General features: G+C 37.3%; 1 protein-coding gene across 1 annotated transcript in view; it reads right to left on the bottom strand.

Moving 5' to 3' along the window:
- The window catches only part of ERP44 (endoplasmic reticulum protein 44), a 95,077-nt gene that overhangs the window by 39,639 nt on the left and 34,152 nt on the right, over window positions 1-21,286 (bottom strand). The window contains exons 2-4 of the mRNA XM_047066993.1: window positions 16,989-17,061; window positions 15,006-15,045; window positions 10,793-10,908 (exon numbers count right to left, since the gene is read on the bottom strand). Coding sequence (XP_046922949.1) covers window positions 10,793-10,908; window positions 15,006-15,045; window positions 16,989-17,061 — 229 coding nt within the window. The remainder of the gene's footprint in view (window positions 1-10,792; window positions 10,909-15,005; window positions 15,046-16,988; window positions 17,062-21,286) is intronic.

Below are 21,286 nucleotides of genomic sequence, written 5' to 3' on the forward strand. Positions count from 1 at the left end.
GATAATTATAACGTGACATTTTGACAATATAACAAAGAATGATTTAAGGGGTATAATAAATGTTTTTTTTAATTAACTGGATGGATCAAATGTTAAAATGCATGTCAAAGGAATTATAAATTTCAGAAGGTTAACAGCTCGCTGATTAGAAAATTAGCATGTATTTTTGCTTCAGTGGTCACTTTTCCTTGAAAGGCTCTGCCTGCCTGCCCGCCCACCACCTTGCTCACTCAGGCCCAGCAGGGTTCCACATGGGAAAAGTGCCTCAGCTCTTATCTCCGCAATGTGTCTCCCTGCTGTGATTACCCCTGGCAATGACTTCAACAGGAAGGTCTTACTGTTCTTCTGGTTCAGGGAGGAGGACCACTGCTGCCTCTGTATTTTTTCCATTCCCAAACCATGCCCTCCCCACATGGAGGGAAAAACAACAGGAATGAAACACCACAACAAAATAAAACCCTAAACAGAAAGATTACAAACAAAGCCTACAGGCTTACTCTGGATTCAGGCTGCCACTGGGCATCCAAATTCTGTTTTGTGCACATGAATTCTTCGGTGGATATTTTCTTCATCTTCTTCCTTTTACTTTTTTAATGGAAATATATTTGATATATAACACTGTGTAGCTTAAGGCATACAACATGGTGATCTGATACATTAATAAATATATATACTGTAGTATGATTGTCACTGTAGTATTAGCTTGCACCTCTATCACTTCACGTAACTAACATTTTTTGTGGTGAGAATTAAGATCTAGTCTGATCTTAGCAAGTCTGATGTTTCTAATATTCCAATATTGCTGTTTATAATAATTTTCTTATTCTTAATGACTCATTTACATATTGGTCTAACAAACGCTTCCCAATTTCCATTGTGGAAAGTTCAAATTGTATGGGAAGGCACACAGGTAAGAATAACTCTGGTATTTGGGAACATGTGCTGCTTAGTTCAAGGTCAGTTACAAAGTACTTTCCTAAAAATGCTAGCTAGCAAGAGTCTGAATGTTCTGCACCTCCCAACAGATAATGTATGAAATGGCTCTTGCTGAGTGCCATGCACCCTACAGCCACTGGAGGTCAGCAGAGATCCTGGTCCCACCAGGGGCAGATTGATGGGACTTTCTCCATCTAAAGCAGCAGCACCACCAGGGAGAGTGATGAATTTAACTTCCACACTCCCCAGACAAGGAGGATGCAGAAGATGAGACAAAGGGAGACCATGAACGACAGGTGAAGCAAAGGCAAGTTTGAACTGTGTATATGTGTAGAAATTTTGGAAAAGAAAGACAATTACAAAGAATAAAACAGGAACAATTTGTAATCCAACCACCACCGAGGAAAACCACTGTTAACATTTTGATTATATCTTGCTGACTTTGATTAAAGTTGCTTAACAAGCAGTGACATGTTTCAATGGAAAGAAAAAAACAAAAACCTCTAAGGTATTCAAAGAGTTAAGTGCCAGCATGAATACTTCCAGAATGGGTATCAGCAGCTTGGAAGAAAATCCTAGAAAAAGCAGGATAACACTCTTTAATCAAGAGCATTACCAACACTCTTAATGGCACAGAAGTCAATATTGTGTGGAAAACACAAAAATCAATGACTCAGAATTGAAAAGTGGTGTATAACAGTCAGATTCTGAATGTGAAATTGTTTCAGGATTACTTGAACAAATTTATTTTCCTTTTTGGGTATACACACTAATGATATGACCAAAAAAATCTTTAGGTCTAAAATAGCTCTTATCATAAAAAAATTCTAAGTGATAGGAAAGCACTGTGTTGTATAATTTTTCGGTGGTTTTTTTTTTTTTTTCAGTTACAGATAAAAGTGTGCCTTGTAATCAACGCCAAGTTAGATTTGATGAAATACTGCAGAAAATACTTAATCGTACTGTTGGGAGATAATGAGATAACTTATTTGAAGTACTTAATGGAATACCTACAAAACTAAGAGTTCATAAAAGCTGGCTACTACTCATTACATTTATCCATCCATCTATTCAATAACTATAATCGTGCACCTCCTATGTGCTAGGCATCATTCCAGTGCTGGGGACACAAGGGTAAAAAGACAAGGTCCTTGCTATTATAGAGTTTACATTTATTATTATAGAGTTTTATTTTATGGAGTTTATAGAATTTACATTTATTATTATTATTATCATTATTATTTTATATTATTATCATCACTATTACTATTATTGCTGCTACTTTGTTTCCACAGGCTAGAATCTTAAATGAAATTTGTAAAAACTTGTAATACAAAATACATGTAGCAAAAAGATGTGTGGATTCCGTAAGTACAGTATAAGAGAAACCCTCTATAGTTATTGGTGACTTACTATAGAGAGTTTCTCTTATACTGTTCTTAGTATACTTAGTATACTTAGCATACTTCTCTTATACTGTATACCAGAGATGTAGAGATTCCTTTCATGGACCCTCCAGATGGGACAAACTAAAAGGGTGATTGTGAGCTCTGTGACATGGATGAAACTTGGCATCTTAGTCCTATGCAGGATGAGGGAGGACACCTGTTCTGCTGCCATCACAGGACATAAATGCCCAGTGGGTAGAGAAGAGGTTGTTCCACATTTTACTCCTTGATTCTGTTTCTTTAATTGCCTCGACTTCCTTTTCTTTTTTCTCTTCCTCCTACTTTGTTCCCTTTGTTAAATGCAACATGGAGGGGTGCCTGTGTGTCAGTTAGGCGTCCAACTTCAGCTCAGGTGACGATCTCACGGTTTGTGGGTTTGAACCCCGCGTTGGGCTCTGTACTGACAGCTCAGAGCCTGGGGCCTGCTTCAGATTCTGTGTCTCCCTCTCTCTCCACCCCTTCCTGGCTCACGCTGTCTTTCTCTCAAAAATGAATAAATGTTAAAAAAAAAAAATTTTTTTTTAAATAAATGCAACAGTGAAGAATTCAGGGACTTTGGAAGTGAACTAAATTTTAACCCTAGATAAGGGTCATTTAAGCTACAAGTTTTACGCTGGGGTTTCAAAAAATATACCTCAACTTAAAACGTTGGAAACTTCCTGATGACACTTTAGTGTTAGTCTGAGTTCAAAATTCTGCTTCCAAAGTTCCCAACCTCCCCCAACCTATTTTTTTGTTTGTTTGTTTTGGTGGGGAGACAGGTTGGAGGAGATCAAAGCTGACGCATCTAGCTCACACACAGAAACAAAAGGGCTGACTGGGTGAAATCAGCCTGTTACACCTACCTTTTGCCTTCTTCCTTTCTCCAGTTCTAAGTTCTCAACCTAGTTAGCTGAACCTTTGAACACAAAGTCCTAAGAAGGGCATATAAAGAAGTGAAGTCAAGATAGGGCAGAAAGCACTCCACAGGATGCTGATGGGTGGAAGAGGGAGAGAGAAGGAAAAATACAGGCAGCAAACTGAAGAAGGCTACCCTGTGACTGCACGGAGATGGGTTTTCCTGGTGGACTAGTAAAGTGGCGCAGAGGACAACTCCCAAGGAATTCCCAACACGTTCTAAGGAATGAGTACATGCATTGCCTCCCTAAGGAGCTACTTTGAAAATACTCACTTGGAATGTTTTTTTGAAAATTAGAGCCATTACATTTTTATATTGTCATATAATTATGTTGTTTGTTTTCTGACTTTATGGTCTCACCTCATCCTTAATTCTTAAATAGGGCTGACAAAAGAAAGACACCAGTAACACAGCAATGGTGGAAATTCCCAAATGCAAGACAATATACAAAATTTATGGCTTAGACAGATTTCACAACTCAATTCAGACATGGGTCACACCTCAATTTGACGTTGCAACACATTATGAAGCAATGAATAGTCATTAAAGATTTAAAAAATTCAGTGCAAGCAACGGCTGATTCATACACTCTGCCTCATTAATTTCTTCCAAGAACCTATACTGGGTTTTATCAAGTCTCTCAGAATTAACTGATAAGATAAGCTGGTTTCCTTTAATTTTAGCTAGTGGTGGGGATTTCTATTTCTTAATATTAACCCATCTTTGTATTATGGGCATACATGCCACTTGGTAATGGGAGAATATTCACAAAAGCATATCTACCTTCCATGATACCCAGTGGTAAGGCAGACATGCTAATGTCAAGTAGGTGGCAACTTAAGAAAGAAGGTAGTTTTGGGACCAATAAAATGGCCTCAACTGCCATACCTGCTCACGGGAGGTTTCACTGAAAAATTCAGACAGCCACAGAGAGAACCGTGCGTCAGTTTCCAAAAGTCATCGAGTGACTCTAAGTAGCCCTCAAGATGTCAGCAAAAGTCTATTCAAGAAAATTCTTTTTACATTCAATGACCCTCCGGAAGGTCATTTATCACAGTGAAAATAAGCAGAAAATGCAATTAACAATATCACAATACACCTGTACAGAACAGATTTCAAGCTTCTTCCAAACACATTTTCTCAAAAATTCTCAGGCAACAAGACCCTCCTTCCTGCTTCTTAACCAAAGACAAATTACAGGTCCAGAGACTTTTTATACCAACTTCTTATTCTGAACATTTTAAAACTTACAGAAAATATGAAAAAGTAATAGAATGAGCACCTGTATACCCTAACCTAGATGTAACATTTTATCACGTTTGGTTACCACATTTCTCTCTTGCTACACACATGCACTCACGCCTTTTATGGCAAATGCTGACTCAAGTTCAGTGATTTTTAAGTCACTTGTCCATGTATGTGTAACTTTTATAAGTGGTGGGCTTCTGGTATTAGAACACAGAGTTCTTACCTTTTTGTTTTTTTAAGTTTTATTTATTTATTTATTTATTTTGAGAGAGAGAGAGAGAAGGACCAGGGGAGGAGGGGAGAAGAGGAGAGAGAGAGAGAGAGGGAGGGGAGGAGAGAGACAGAGACAGAGAGACAGAGAGAGAGAATCCCAAGCAGGCTCCACACTAGAGCCTGACACAGGGCTCAAGCCCACGAACCATGAGATCATGACCTGAGCGGAAACCAAGAGTAGGATGCTTAACCGACTGAGCCACCCAGATGCCCCCAGAGAATTCTTATCTTACTGGAGGGCTGGGCCCCACAGTATAAAACAATAATAACAGAAACAACAATACCACATATGATTAATTTCATTTTTGTTTCTACATTGACCCATTACAAAGAATTTAAACAGACTATGATATAATTTGTTACAGACATTTTTAGTAATTTTTATATAGAAATTGGGTGAATTCTCAGCTTCGATGAGAAATCCAATTTAACTGACTTTATTTTGACCTCAGGATACTAGAGTTGCCTGGGACGCACTGTGTGCTCCTGGGCTCCGGTCTGGCCCTTCCACTTACTGTGGAACCCTCTGGCAAGTCGCTCAGCCCCTCCAAGTCTTTCAGCGCCTTCATCTGTACAGTGATGGCACACTCCCGCTCTCTCAAAGTCTCACGTTCATTCCCACCTCAGAAACCTCACACCTGCTCCTCCTTCTGTCTGAAATACTCTTCTTCCCTTATTTCCCTTAAGAATTTCTACTCTTCCCTCAGGTCTTGTAGGTCTGTCTCAGAAAGCATTCGCATTACCTCACAGCATCCAACACCTCTCCTCAAAGCAGCTATCACAACGAGCAACTGTGTATTTGCTACTCTTGCTTTCTGGGTAGATGTGGTTCATTGCTGTATCTCTAGAACCTACGCATGCCGCATGACAAAGGGTATGTATGTAAACATTTCTGCTGGGTGAAGGAATAACACTATCTGACTCAAGGGGCTGTGGGGAAGAGAACCGGAATAACGCATGTGAAAGCACACCTAAATCCAAGTAGACGCTACATCAACTGTTTTTTTCCGGCAATTTGACTAGAAACTTTTTACAGGAACTTTTCCAAGAAATAACACTCTTACTTCGGCTGGGAAGTCTGGGTGACACAGTGCATCAGAAGCAAGGCAGACAGACTAAAGTATCAGAGGGCAGGACAGAGTAGGCTGCCATGATGCCAGAAGGTGATTAATGAGAATGAGACATACGTGGGCGGGATGATAGCTGCATTCTGAGGTCACCTTCTGCCTTTGCTAAAAAAGCTTTCTAGAGATCTTCTGCCTCACAGAAATTAATCCTGAAGCAGCAAGTAGGTACACCTGGCTAGAAAGAATACTGGAAGGACATACAGACCACATAAAGTAAAACTGCTTTTAGTCACATACAATAATTGTCTAAATAGAAAATCCTATTGTATCTACATAAAACCCATTAGAACTATTAAGTACCAGTTTATAAGATCAATACACAAAAAATTAGTTGTATTTCTAGCAATAATCAGAAATTAAAATTTAAAAATCAATGCCATTTATAATAGCACCAAAAAATAAAGATGTGTGAGACCTAAGAAAAAACACCAGACAAACCCAAATGAGGGATATTTTACAAAACAGCTAACCAATGCTCCTCAAAATGATCAACTGTCAAGAAGACCTGAGGTCTAAATGCAATATCCTTAATCTTGGAACAGAAAAAGAACATGAGTAAAACAACTGATAAAATCTGAATAAAGTCTATAGTTTACTGATGGTAATACACCAGTGTTAGTTTCTTACTTTTGACAAATGTAATCTTAATCTTAATGTAATATGTCAGCATTTGGGTAAACTGGGTAAGGACTATCAGGGAACTCTCTGTATTATCTTGGCAACTTTTCCCCCTCACTTTGGTTAGAAATTAACAAGCTGATTTTAAAAGTCATACAGAAATCCAAAGCAACTAAAATAGTAAAACCACTTTGAAAAAAAGTACAAAGTTGGAAGATTTATACACTACTGACTTCAAGACTTATTATAAAACTACAGTAATCTAGAAAGTGTGGTACCGGCATAAGCATAGACAAATAAATCATAGACAAACACCTCAACAGTACAGAACTGACAAATGAGAAACAGATCCACACATATATGGTCAGTTGATTTTGGCAAAGATGCAAAGTCAATGAAGAAAGGACAGTCCTTTCATCAAATAATATCACAACAGCTTGATAACTATAGGCAAAAAAATGAACTCTAACCCACACATTGTGCCACATGTAAAAATTATCTCCAAATTTGGATCACAGAGCTAAAAGGAAATGTATGATCTATGGATCATAGAGCTAAATGTAAAACTTCATGCTATGAAATTTATGAAAGAAAACATACCAGAAAATCTCTGTTATCCTGGGTGAGACAAAGACTTCTTAGATACAGCTTCAAAAGTATAATACATTTTTAAAATGGATAAATTGGAGTTCATCAAATTAAGAATTTGATGAACCCAGGGGCACCTGGGTGGCTCAGTCAGTTAAGCATCCAACTCTTGATTTCGACTCAGATCATGATCTCAGTTTGTGAGTTCAAGCCCTGCATCAGGCTCTGCACAGACATCACAGAGTCTGCTTGGGATTCTCTCTCCCTCCCTCTCTCTCTGCTCCTCCCCACTTGTACTCTCTCAAAATAAATAAATAAACTTAAAAAAAAAAAAAGAATATATACCCTTCAAAAGATACTCTCAAACATTATTGGAGGTCTCACACTTCCTGATTTCAAAACTTATTATAAAGCTACACTCATCAAAAAAGTGTGGTACTGGTATAGAGATAGATATATAGACAGATGGAACAGAGAGCCCAGAAACAAACCCTCACACATACAGTCAAATGTTTTTTGATGAAGGGTACCACATCATTCAGTGGGGAAAGGACAGGGTCATCAACAAATGGTGTTAGGAAACTGGATGTCCACATGCAAAAAAATGAAATTGGATCCCTACCTTACACTCTATACAAAAATTAACTCAAAACTGATAAAGGCCTAATCACACAATCTACACTGTAATACTCTTGGAAATAAATGTAGAAGAAGAGTTCCAGAACACTGGGTTTGCAATGATTTCTTAGCTATTGCCCCAAAAGCACAGGCAACAAATGTAAAAACAGATAAATTTGACATCAAAATCTGTAACTTCCAGGGGCGCCTGGGTGGCTCAGCTGGTTAAGTGTCTGACTTTTAGCTCAGGTCGTGATTTCATAGTTTGTGGGTTCGAGCCCCACATCGGGCTCTGTGCTGACAGATCAGAGTCTGAAGCCTGCTTCGGATTCTGTGTCTCCCTCTCTCTCTGCCCCTCCCCTGCTCATGCTCTCTCTCTCAAAAAAAAAATAAACATGAAAAAATAATAACAGTAATAAAAATGAATGATAAATGCAACAATCTCAAAATAACCAGGCTGAGTAAAACAACAACAACACACACATTCAAACACATACACACACACAATACAATGTATGATGCCACTTATACATAATCCAGAAAATGCAAACTAATCTCTTATTAACAAAAGCAGTTCCATGGTCCCCTGAGATTGACGGGGGAAGAAAGGCAACACAAAAGGAAACAAGAAAAATTTGGGGAATGACAGATATGCTGATATTTTGATTGTGGTGACGGTTTCATAGGTGTATGCATGTGTCAAAACATTAAATTTTATAATTTAAACTTGTGCAGTTTATTTTACCTTAATTATATCTGAATAAATCTCTTAAAAACAAAACCAATCCTACCAAAGAACAATCTACCTAACAGACATTTCTCCCGAGACCACAGGATTCTTAAGGTCCTTCCAGTTCAGAAACTCTACATTATAGCTGGCGCATGAGAAGTGACCCAGGGCACAGTCTGTCTTATAATCTCTAAAGAGAAAGTGGAAAATGTGAATAAATCATCAATAAGGATTTCATAACATCACTTTTAAAAAGTGAAGAATTGCACAGAAAAGATAAAATATTTAGAGAGAATACACAATGTCTCAGATATAACTTTCATTGGTAAAAAATTGACTTTGTAGCTCTATCTGGTAGATCAAAAAGCATCTGAATTATGGCTGTTTACTCCCATAAAAAGAGAGCCTGATCAATAGTAGTAATGCCAGGTTTATCTCAAAAGTAAGTTAATCTTAGTTTAAAAAACAGAATAAATAATATTTATGGTTCAACAATAGTTCATTTTTCTTCCCAATGACTTTAAGTTTAAAAACACAAGTTCAGATTTTATGGTCCAAATTCAGTGAAAGTAGGAACTACTGTCTGTACTGTAATGTCTAAATAAATACATAAAAAATAGAAAGATTTAAAATGAGAACCCATACCAAAAACATCATATCTGTCGGCGAAATGTAGAGGAAAGATCCAGAAAGCAGTGTGAAAATGCAGTCCACACCTGTACTGACAATCTTTTACTGCTCCCTTCATCCTATTTAGTTATGAATCTCAAAAGACAGAAATTTGGGGTATGGTTTATAAAATACTGAAATACTTTGCCGTTAGCCATTTCTCCACCAGTAAATCCCCAAAGTGTTTGTTAAACTGAATAGAAAGACGCTAATAAAGCTAACAGGTCTGTAAAAGTATTTGGTCAGATCTGGATTCTAAATCTGGCCTGACTAGACATTAAGCTCTATGATACTGAGTAAGTCACTTGACTTCCATTTCCTCATCAGTAAAATGAAAAGTTAGTGCACACACACACACACACACACAAATTCTAATTGTCAGGCTAAGAGCAAATGACAGGAAATTTGCAGAATGGAGCGTTCTGTACTCAGACCAACTTGCCAGTAACACGAGGCAACAAGCTTTTTTTTTTTTAACGTGTCGTTTATTTTTGAGAGAGCGCAATTGGGAGAGGGGCAGAGACAGAGGATCTGAAGCGAGCTCTTGGCTGACAGCAGCAAGTTCAATGTGGGGCCTGAACTCATGAACTGTGAGATCATGACATGAGCCAAAGTCAGATGCTTAACTGTCAGCAGAGTCTGCTTGAGATTGTGTCTCGCTCTCTCTCTGCACACCCCCCCCCGCTTACACGCTCTTTCTTTCTCTCTCTCTTTCTTTTTCTTTCTTTCTTTCTTTCTCTCTCTCTCTCTCTCTCTCTCTTTCTCTCTCTCTCTCTCTCTTTCTTTCTCTCTCTCTCTCTCCCTCTCAAAAATAAACATTAAAAAAAAAAAAAGCATGAAAAGAAAAAGTTCCTGCCTTTGAAGAACGGACGCTGCAACGGTTGAGACAACTAAGACAGAATGAACCAGAGCTACAAACACAGTGAGTCTAGTACTATGAGAGAGGAGAACTTCACACCTGCTGGACACACTAAGGAGGGAACACCACTGCAGGCTCACTAGTTCAAGTTAGCAAGATTGGTCGTGTACACAGAAAACCAAGAGGCTTTTACAGAGAATGCTCTGCTGGGAGAAGTGAAATGCAAGACGCTGGACTGTAAGTGAGTCTAACCTAAGTTTCTCAACACTTTCAATATTTATAATCCATAACTACAGTTAATTACACCTCGAAGACAGTCTCAGCCAATTTTAGTGGAACCTTTTAAGTAACAAAAACACACAAAAATCTGAGAGTTTTATTTGCAATGACTACAAATGGTATTTTTGTAGGTTCTAAAACTAACAGAAATCCATTTTTTCCTAAAACTTTATTTCAATTTTATTTATTAATAATTTTGGTATTCACTTTGGCAGAACACATTGCTGGTTATAACTTACTACCTATATGCTTATTCTACTATATTTTAATTAGAAAATTAATTACTTCTCAGGCAAAATACAAACTAGTATTGTAAGTACATAAAGATTAAATATTAACATTTAACCAAAGTCACTAGAACCTTCCATCTAAAGTAGAACATTTTTTTTGAGCATTAAAAAAGGAGAGAGAGAGAGAGAGAGAGAGAGAGTGTGTGTGTGTGTGTGTGTGTAGAGAAGGGAATGAGACGATTTGTTCCAGAATTCCTATTGAGGTACTTACAGTGCTGATCACAATCAACTCTGGCAAACACTACTTGATTTTCATTTGGATATTCTTCCTTAATGACATTAGAAGCTTCCTCAAAAATTGGATGCAACATTTGGCTGAAACGACACCTATGCACAAAGAAGGATACCAATTAAAACTGAAAAGCAGAAGCAATAAAATCTTATTTCAGTTATCATCTATTGTTATTTAGTGTATGTACAATAAACAGCTTTTGAGACAATCACATAGTTAATTTAGTCATGGACCTGAATGTCATTCATTAAAGATGAAGGCAAGTTTGAACTCAAAGCCTATTCCAATTTAAAGATTTTGGTGTTCTGCAGCTTAAGAAGCTATGTGCTATAATGAAGCACACAGCTAAGGATCTCTCAAAGAGGCCAGAAACAAGTCTGATATAAGCCCTCTAAGATGTATCCACTTGGACTTATAACTATTAAGACTTGGGCATTTAGAGAAGAAATTAGCTTTCTCTAAATAATGAACATATTTTGAGACTACTATACAAAATCCATAAGATGGTAAGTTTATTTCAAATACTAGACTGATTCGCTTGACTAGGTCAATCAAATCTCATATGCAAGTCAGCATACTAGATACACAAGTGGCATGAAAAGGATATATAGTGTATATTAAACTCTTGACCCTCAAAATTAACCCCTGGTTAAAATAGGCTTTCATGTCTATAAACAAATATATTAAGTTCAGGAGCAAAAGTGCTAAATTCCTAAACAAGATTTCTTATTCATGTTTCCTTTGTCATTTGTTTTGTTCTTACTTTTACAAAGGGACACAAACCCTACAGTATTTCAGAAACTTGTTTCTTCTAATTGACTGTCCCTTAATCAGGCCAACTACTTCACAAACATGCTATAGGTTATTAAAGGGACCTGATAAGAAAGAGAAGAAGAATCAAAATGAGCACACAGCCAGATGGGTTAGAATAGTTATTCTTGTATGAAAAAGGTATTAAGTGTTTGTTAACAACAACAACAAAAAAAACAACAAAAAAACTACAACTGCTATTACTATTGCTTCCAGAGCCCTTTTCCACTAAGAGATTTACTTAAATGAAGCTTGTGAACTCTTTAATCCACATGATTAGGTCATACATATGAACTACAATTCAATGCAAGTCTGGTAAAGCCTGTAAAAGGATGCAAATTCTTATACTCCTCCCTATTTCTTTCTGTAGATACCTCCTCTGGCCCACTCACCTGACTTCCTAAGGAGATGTCCTAGAATATAGCAAGGAGACACAATCTGTATCTTCAATCTCTTGCTTTCAAGTTGCTCTTTCCTCTTTTAGCATTCTTAAATCTCTCCCATCTAGGATAGGTGGGTGGGGTCCGTGGACATCAGGGACCGTGTCTTATTTGACTATGTATTCTAGTAAGCATTTCAATATGTCTGTTAAATGATTAAATTGATAGAATGGAGGAACTGGAAAGGCTAGGTCCACAAGTTTGTAGTTTCTTATAGTTTGCTGAAAATATGGTGCTGGAGGGCAGAGGAGGCAAAGGCTGATAGATGGTTTCTTGAAGAACTAGGATATGGCCTAGTAAACAATTACTGGACAGGCTCCTGGCTTAAGGGCAAGGAAAAGGCCTACATTACGGGCTCCTTCTTTCCAGACTGTCCAGTTTGCTGCCCAGTAAGCATTTAAGCACAGGTTCATGCTTAAAACAGGATCAATTTTAATACCAGCAGGTGGAAGGGAAAGATGAAATAAAAGTCAATCAACAATATTATACCTTCATCCACATGTATCCAATTCACACGGAAAGTTACATTTATAAAAGTAACATAACAAAAGCAACAGATCTATTACAAAGGCCTTACGGGTCATCTGAATCCAATCTTCAATCTAGTGCTTAGAATCAACCCTTTACAAATCAACCGAATGGGTAAGAGTCCTCGCAGGGACAATTTGGGGGTACTTACTAGTATGACCTAGTAGGGGGAAAAATAAGCTTTGGAGTCAGACATACCTGAGTTTAAATCCCAGTTCCACCACTTACTAGCCGTATGACCTTTCTCAATTTCCTCAACCTAAAATGGAAATTATAATACCTACCTGCAAGGTAGTTCTTAGCATTAAAAACAATGTATATAAAAAGACTGGCACAAAACAGCATTATCAGGGACCTACTATGGTTCATTACCCTCCGAGGCATATCCATATTTTTAGGCAGCTCTATTAGAGAATTCTTCCTTAAACTGTGCCACATTAATAACTTCCAGACAGAACTCAGAATGGAGCCTGTGAGACCATATAATATAAATCTATGTCCTGTGGCCAATTGCCCAAGTTTTTTTCAATTGAAAAGAGTACTAATTCATGAACAACTCAAGGTATTCTTTGGGTAATATGTTTTCCCAAATAACTGCAATTAGCCCACATTTCCAATTCAGTTTCTAGGACAAGGTCAATGGCACGTTTTATTTCCCTTTCTTACAACACACAAAATACCTCAAATAAGAGAACTGCGTTCTAGTTTTAACTCTGCCACAACTCTGTCAGGTAACCCTGGGAAGACACTTTGCTCCTCTGGGTCTCAGTTTCATTGCTAAAGTGGATTGGACTAGATAATCGTATACCAAATTTTACAGCTATTGCTACATGTGGACAATCCTAATTTACCTTGGAAAATGCTACCTTGGTTATGCATTTTATAAATGGCATTTTCTGTGTATATCTTCAACATTTTACTGAAGTTCTTTAAATAACTACACTATATGTTATTCACTCAGTAAATATCTATTATGTACTTATTATCTGCCAAGTATTATGCAGAGAGCCTGGGGACGAATACTGAGAAAAGACAGATACAGTAACTTAAAGCTAAGGCTGTAGTAGGTGCCACCAAATAAACTACAGCATACAAGTGTTCCCAATGAGGTGAGCATGTAGTATTATGGAAAGACATAAAAAAGGGTTGGGATAAGGGTAGGAATATTGATCTAGGAAGGTGACCTGGAGAAAGTGGCATTTAATCTAAGACTCGAAAGATAATACTTAAATTAAATGAGAGAAGAGTGACCCATCTAGGCAGAAAAAATACCATGACTAAAGGTCCAGTGACTAAAGAATATAGAATATTACAGAAACTGAAAGACGTTCAGTATAACGGGTACAGAATGTGGGAGCGGAGAGAGGCAAGATATACAGATGTAGAGGTAGGAAGGGAGCAGGTCATTGGGGGCTTTCTAGGTCAAGGTAAAGGACTTTAGACCTAGAGTTAATGGAACATCATTTACAGGTTTTAAGATGAAGTGTAACCTTATTCAGTGTGTACTTTAGGAAAGACCACTCTGGCTTACTTTTTAGAGAACAGAATGGACACACATAGGACCTGAGGCACAGAAAACAAATTAGGAGACTGTCACAGGAATCTGGGTAAACTGGACTGTGGCCTTAAGTAGGGCAGTGGCAACCAGTAGGCAGTAATAAGCGTAAAAGGGTCAAATAAAATACAGATGGTCTAGGAATAAAGATTATGTGAGTGTTTCAAACCTCTCTGGCTCAAGCTCCCCACTTGACATATTCTTTAACATCTACTACATAGTATGCCCTGGTTTTAAATGCCACAAATGCTGAGTAAGACATTATTTCCATCCTCAATGTTTCTTCCTGGCGCACAAATATAAAAAACAAAATAATGTAGTAAGAAAAAAAAAGTGGTGTCCAGTACTACATAAACACAAAAGACAAGAATCTGATTTAGACAGGGGGCAGAATAAAGGCTTCCTAGAAGTAGTAGACCATACATGTTTAAAAAGTGTCAACATGATTTTTCCTTCTAAACTTGCCACACCCACACCCTCACCTCCAAACACCGCCCTACAGGAAAAATACAGAACTGCAGTACTGTGTGTGTTGGGGGGGCAGGGTGTGAAAGAGAGAAAGAGAGAAAAGGAGGGAGGGATTTGAGTTTTTGCTACTACTTTTAAGATGTGGGATAATGGAATCAGATATATTTTTCTCTTAAAATACAAACGATCAGCAAATTAAGCTGTTCCCTTTGTGAATGAACCTTAATTGACTTTGTGTATGCAATACTATCTCACATATGAAAAAGGCTTCCCCACTCACCCCTTTCTAGCAAAGAAAAATACACCCTTAGCAAGATGAAAGAAAAAAACTAAAAGATGCAACTTCATTACCCCTCCCCCCGCAAAAAACAAAAATAAGATTATTACTTACCAGTCAGCATAAAAATTTACTAAAGCAACATCAGCATTGTCTGAAATTGAAAAACAAAACCAAACAACCTAAGTTAATTATGTCTTTGTAACTGACATAATCCAAGATTTGGTTTTCCTCATGGTCTTCTTCCCATTTATGTAAAGGCCCACTAAAAATACACAGTAACAATTAAGAAACCCGCACACAGGGTCATGGATAGGTTACATAATTTGTGGGAATCCCTGATCCTTTTCTCTATATTCTCCATCTTTATACCTTCACTGAATGAATATAAAGCAAAAGAAGAATCAAACCCAGATCAGGCTAAGTAAGCCACTAACTCATTAAAAGTGAAATGGAGGGGCACCTGGGTGACTCAGTCAGTTAAGTGGCCAACTTCGGCTCAGGTCATGATCTCACAGTTCGTGGGTTCGAGCCCCACATCGGGCTCTGTACTGACAGCTCAGAACTTGGAGCCTGCTTCGGATTCTGTAACCCCTCTCTCTCTGCCCCTCCCCCACTTGTGCTCTGTCTCTCTGTCTCTTCATCTGTCTCTCTCTCTCCCTCCCTCCCTCTCAAAAATAAATAAACATTTAAAAAAGTGAAGTGGAATGATCTGGGCTTTAACAATCTAGTTTTTGATCTCCCATATACATGAATAAACCAAGAAGTGACTCTGCAAGAAAATTCTATTTCACAGAAAAGACCTGTGTAACTAAGCTATGTGTAAAGAAAGCTCTTGTACAGCTCAGATGTCCCACCTAGTTGCAACACGAAATCTACAACCAATAAAGTTGCAAAACATGTACATGTTCTATTTCCAATCCATTTGACAGCTCTTCTCTGTTGCCAAAATAACTTAGTATCATCTGCATATGAGGATGTGAAGACAGGAGACTAAACGTACTACAGAGAAACTCAGATAAATTCACTGACTCACAAAAATAAAAGTTATTCTAGAATTTGAAAAATGAAAGGAGAATTTTTTGTAAGTTTCAATTCTCTTCTTCCTTTTTTACCTTCAAAGCACTTTTTATCCACTTGCTTCTTCATCTAAAGCAGTGGTTCACAAACTGCACTCCCTGGACCAGAAGCACCTGCAGCATGTAGAAACTTACAGAAATGCAAATTCTCAGGTGGGGTCGAGCAGTTTCTATTAGAAACTTGGAGCCAGGCCTAGCAGTCCGGATATTATTAAGTCCTCCAGGTAACTCATGCATGCTAAAGGTTACAGACCATTGCTCTAAAGAGATCCCACAGTGTAGGAATAGACATTTTAGCATTTAAAACCAGTTCCAAGAACACAAAACAGCATATGAGGCTCAAGAATAACTCTTTTCACTTTTATTATTTTTGGTTTTGTTCTGCTTAAACCAGTGGAGGGCTTTTAAAAAGAAGAAGGTAGAAATCATTTATGCATTGTACATTTTCTTAAATCTCCTAAATTGTGATTTTTCCATCAACCATGTGTTCACCTTCCCTCTACTACTTTTAAAAACAGAAATCTTTTCCCTGCAAGTTAATTGTATCCACAATCACACTGTCAGCAAACAAGCAGTCAGTAAAACACTTAACTTAACTGGAGCAATGACAATAAAAGATATCAGAGTCAGTGAATTAGTCAAAAGTTAAAAAAGACAAAAGATGTCTAGACTGTGTCCTAAGACCACAAACTTTTAGTACTGCACAGTGGAGACTCCTGGCCTCTAATCTAAGTAGGCTCTAGCAAAATACGAATTGTTAAGGTGGCATTTATGACAAGACAAAGAAATAAAATGAGATTAAAGTTTATTTGTAACACATAAAGGAGACATACACATTTTAAGAAATTTTACTGAAAATCAAAACCAAAAGTGTTTTGTTAATTCAGTAAACCATGGAAATAATCATAATGCCAGCTCCTCAAACTGTTCTAGTAATTGGGATTTAACTTTGTTTTTGTATATAAACTAACTCTTTATAAAGAAGAAAAGTGTACTTTAAAAATATCAAGGTACTTACTTAAAATGTCATCTATATTTTCTGTATCAAGACTTGTTATTTCAGTTGTTACAGGAGTAAAAACCCAAGTTACCTGGAAATTTTAAAAATGTGAAATTAATAAATGTTTCCACAAAAGGTAAATATTGCAGAAAGTCTAATAAAAAGAAAATTTATGCATAAAGTTGGTTCCACTTGTTATTTACAAAATCATCGATCAATTGGTTTTAATTTTTATTATCTTTATTTTTATTTTAACCCTTCACTAGATCAGTGAAACAGGGGAAATACTAACTTCTTAAGCCTAGAAACTGATCAAATAAATAAGACTTCCTATACATCCAAAAACACAAAAGCAATTGTTTCTAAACAATTGAGAAATTAAGAATTTTTTCATTCTTTTAAATTAATATTTCAAGAACTTTATGGAGCAACAAGAAAAAAATGTACTGGCTTACTATCAATTTTGAAAGAATACAAACTAAAGCTAAGTTTGCTGACTCTATCCCTACCATGTTTCTAAGATAAAACAAAATGATAAAGATAAGAATTCAAGAAAGACTTTTAAGTTGTGAACCAGAAGCCTTTCTTGCCTCATCTCACATACTGGTGATAACAATGTGTCAAGGGACAGGCTATTAAAAGAGAGTAAGAATTTTCTGCTTCCAAAACATTAAACCAAATTTCAAGTTTATCAAAGACAGTATTAGCTTGCCATCTGCAAAATAAATACAAGATTCAACTTTAAACTAGCAACTGTTCACTTAGTTTAAAAGGCAGTACACTTAGTGTATTTTATTTTTAGGTTCCATCTTTAATACACCTTGTGTTTAAGGAAATCCATTCACTGAACCACAGCTATTGAATGACAACTAATGTCAGGGGTCCTGGTAAGGCACTGATGGCTACTCCCCTGCCCACCCATTTCACAGACGCTGTAGTAATCACCACAGTTACCACTCGAAAAATTTTTACTTCACCAACAATTCAATTTCTGAATGGTACAAAGAGCCATGTTGATGCTGATATGCAAACAAGCCCAGATAATTATCTGAAATATCTCTATACATTCATTATTTTCTTAGAAAAAGCCAAACAGCACTAGCCTTATTCTCAAGTTACCAAAATTGAGTAGCCAACAGTAGACTACTATTTCTGCTAGCAACCAATAAATTATACTCTACTAAAAGTAAGCTACGTAGGTTAAAACCGCTGAATGTTTGACATATATAACTACTTGCATCATTTTTAACACCTTAAAAATTAACTAGAGGCGTGCCTGGGTACCTCAATCAGTTGAGTGATCTCACGGTTTGTGAGATTGAGCCCCACGTTGGGTTCTGCGCTGACAGCACGGGGCCTGCTTAAGATTCTCCCTCTTTCTCTGCTCCTCCCCTACTCTCACTCTCTCTGTCGCTCTCAAAAATAAAGTTAAAAAAAAAAAAAAAAAGGAGTGGGAAGAAGGAAGTTTTACTAGGCAAAAAAAAAAAAAAAAAAGTGGGTTGGTCATTGAAAGTCACTTTCCTTTTGGGGATGGCAGAAGTCTATTAGGCATATTACCTAACTAGTGCTGATCAGGTATTTCTTGGCTGACTAGTTTAAAATTCCATTTCTGGGAGAGCTAAAACTGTAATTAAGTCTTAGTTTGGTAGCATGGGGCTTAGCATAAGTAACTCCATTTGAGCCTGTTTTGTGTTTAAGAAATCCAGATATACTGATACAAGATTTTAGAGTGAATTGTGTGTTGAAGAAAAATTCAAGAAGGTGAAGCAAAAATATACAATTAAGCAACAAAGTTGGTCTTTATCAAAGTCATCATTAAATAACTTGACATTTATGAAGTATCTACTAGGTACCAAGGGCACAAATGCATACGGCATGGTATGCTCTACCATCAGGAGCTCTCAAAATTGTGGTAGTAAGGAGGGGAGAAAAATGTTAAATACAGATAACAGTCTTCAGTTGTATGATCTAAGTAACCCTATTTTTGAAGAGTTACTTATCCATCAAAGTACGTTTATAAAGAAGTATATTCTAAATTTAACCGCTTTCTACTTTGAAATATTTACATGGCAAAAGTATTTAAATGCCAGATAATAAAAAAATCGAGGCAACACTCAACCTGGCTGCATTAAATACCTGTTACTTTAGAAACATGGCACCAATAACCATGCAACTGATAAGCCACATTCAGCTAGCAGCTGTGTTTAAAAGGGCCCAAAGCAAGAAAACAGTCTCTGACCCAATCATCTCTGCACCCTGTAGGGTGTAAAGGAGGTGTTTTATCATTAACATTTTTATTAATATGCAGTGTAAAGGAAAAGACAGGCTGTTTATTTGAATTGTTAGCAAGCTCCACTAGTCTGACAAATTGTTTCTTTTCATGTGAGCCCTAAGCCTAAACAGAATTCTTCCAGGGAAACATCTTCATGTGTCAAATTCTATAGTGCTTAAGTAAAATAAAGACAAGTAGCTCTAAACCAGGAAGAGAGGAGGGTAATCATTCATCTAAAAGTTAAGACTTGAAGTAAACTTTTAAATGTATTTTCTTTCAAAGAAACGGCAAAAACCTACAAAGACATTTTGAATATGGAAGATCTTAACAGACATGGAGAATATGACCCTCTAATGATGAAATATTTAGACAACATATGTAAATACACAGACATAAACTTAGGAAATATTTTACAAGTTGGTCATTCTCTTCAGTTCATTACCTCTTTTTCTTGCCAACAGAGAAGAATCTCCAATCATCTAGAAGTCACTACATAACTCCATCCACATGCAATAAGTACCAAATATTAAACATTTCACTCTGAGATGTGTCTAGTGACATGATCTTATTACATAAAAGGCCCATCGGTAAAAAATGGTATTGCACCTTAATTCATCAAAAAAAAAAAAAAGGGTGATAGGCTACCTTTAAATAGAAGCTTCTTCAACAAGTAAAGAGTATTTTCTACCCTTAGCAGGTTTTTTAAGAGGTGTCTGGGTGGCACAGTTGGTTAAGCATCCGACTCTTGATTTCCGCGCAGGTCAGGATCTCACCGTGAGATAGAGCCCCATGCCCGGCTCTGTGCTGACAGCATGGAGCCTGCTTGAGATTCTCTCTCTCTCCCTATCTCTCTGCCCGACTTGTGCTCTTTCTCTCAAAATAAATAAACTTAAAAAAAAAAAAAAAAAGGTTTCTAAAAGTTAAGAAATCCTTGGGAATTAAAAAGCTTTCCTTTCCTGGGGCACCTGGGTGGCTCAGTTGGTTAAGTGTCCAACTTCAGCTCAGGTCATGATCTCACAGCTTGTGAGTTCGAGCCCCACACCCAGCTCTGTGCTGACAGCTCAGAGCCTGGAGCCTGTTTTTGAATCCATGTCTACTGCTCCCTTTGCCCCTCCCCGCCCAGCACTCTGTCTCTGTCTCTCAAAAATAAACATTAAAGAAGATTTAAAAAAGAATAAAAAAAGCATTCCTTTTCTTCAATTTCCCTGTGTCCTCCATGACCACGTAACTGGCTAGTGATGCCAGTGTGCCAGCTGTTATTTCCATAGCATTTCTGAAGCCACCCAGCAGTCAGTTGCTGTTCCCCAAGCACACCCCACAATTTTTCTGCTTCCTCTTCTTTGCATACATAGTTTCCTCTACCTGGAAAGTTCTCTTCTCCACTACTGCAGAATCAATCCTTCAAAGACTGACTTCCTCTTCCATGAATAGCTGTCTGATTCTCCTGGTAAAAAATAACTTTCCTTTTCGGGGTACCTTGGTGATTCAGTAGAGTGAGCGTCTGACTTTGGCTCAGGTCATGATCTCACGGCTTGTGAATGTGAGCCCCTCACTGGGCTAGCTGCTGTCAGTGCAGAGCCCGCTTTGGATCTTCTGTCTCCCTCTCTCCCTGCCCCTCCCCTGCTTGCACTCTCTCTCAAAATTAAATAAATTAAAAAATAAAATAAACTTAAAAAAAAAACTTTCCTTTCTCAAAAGTTTCACCCATTCCATGGGGTGGGGATAGAAAAAGGAGAGATGCATGCTAGTGGAAATTAAAACCTTCTCTGGATTAGATATCAGGTTGAAACAAGATACAATAAAAGATTGGTTACATGGCAAAAGATAGTTTTTCAGAAATAAATTTTGTGAAGATATTTTTATTAAGCACTCTCAGTGTTAAGTAAAATTTTAATTGTTAAAATATTAAGGTAAATATATGCATAACACTAGTGCAGACAAAATGTTCTAGCGCTCACTGCTAAACCCAGTACTGTTCCTCTTTTGAGAAAACATTAACTGAACAAGACGCTAATCCCACAGGATCTTCTTCAGAAGTATGAGC

This window comes from Lynx rufus, unplaced genomic scaffold, assembly GCF_022079265.1.
Source record: "Lynx rufus isolate CCGP_SWC_20201006 ecotype Redwood Valley unplaced genomic scaffold, mLynRuf1.p SCAF_10, whole genome shotgun sequence".
NCBI lineage: Eukaryota > Metazoa > Chordata > Mammalia > Carnivora > Felidae > Lynx > Lynx rufus.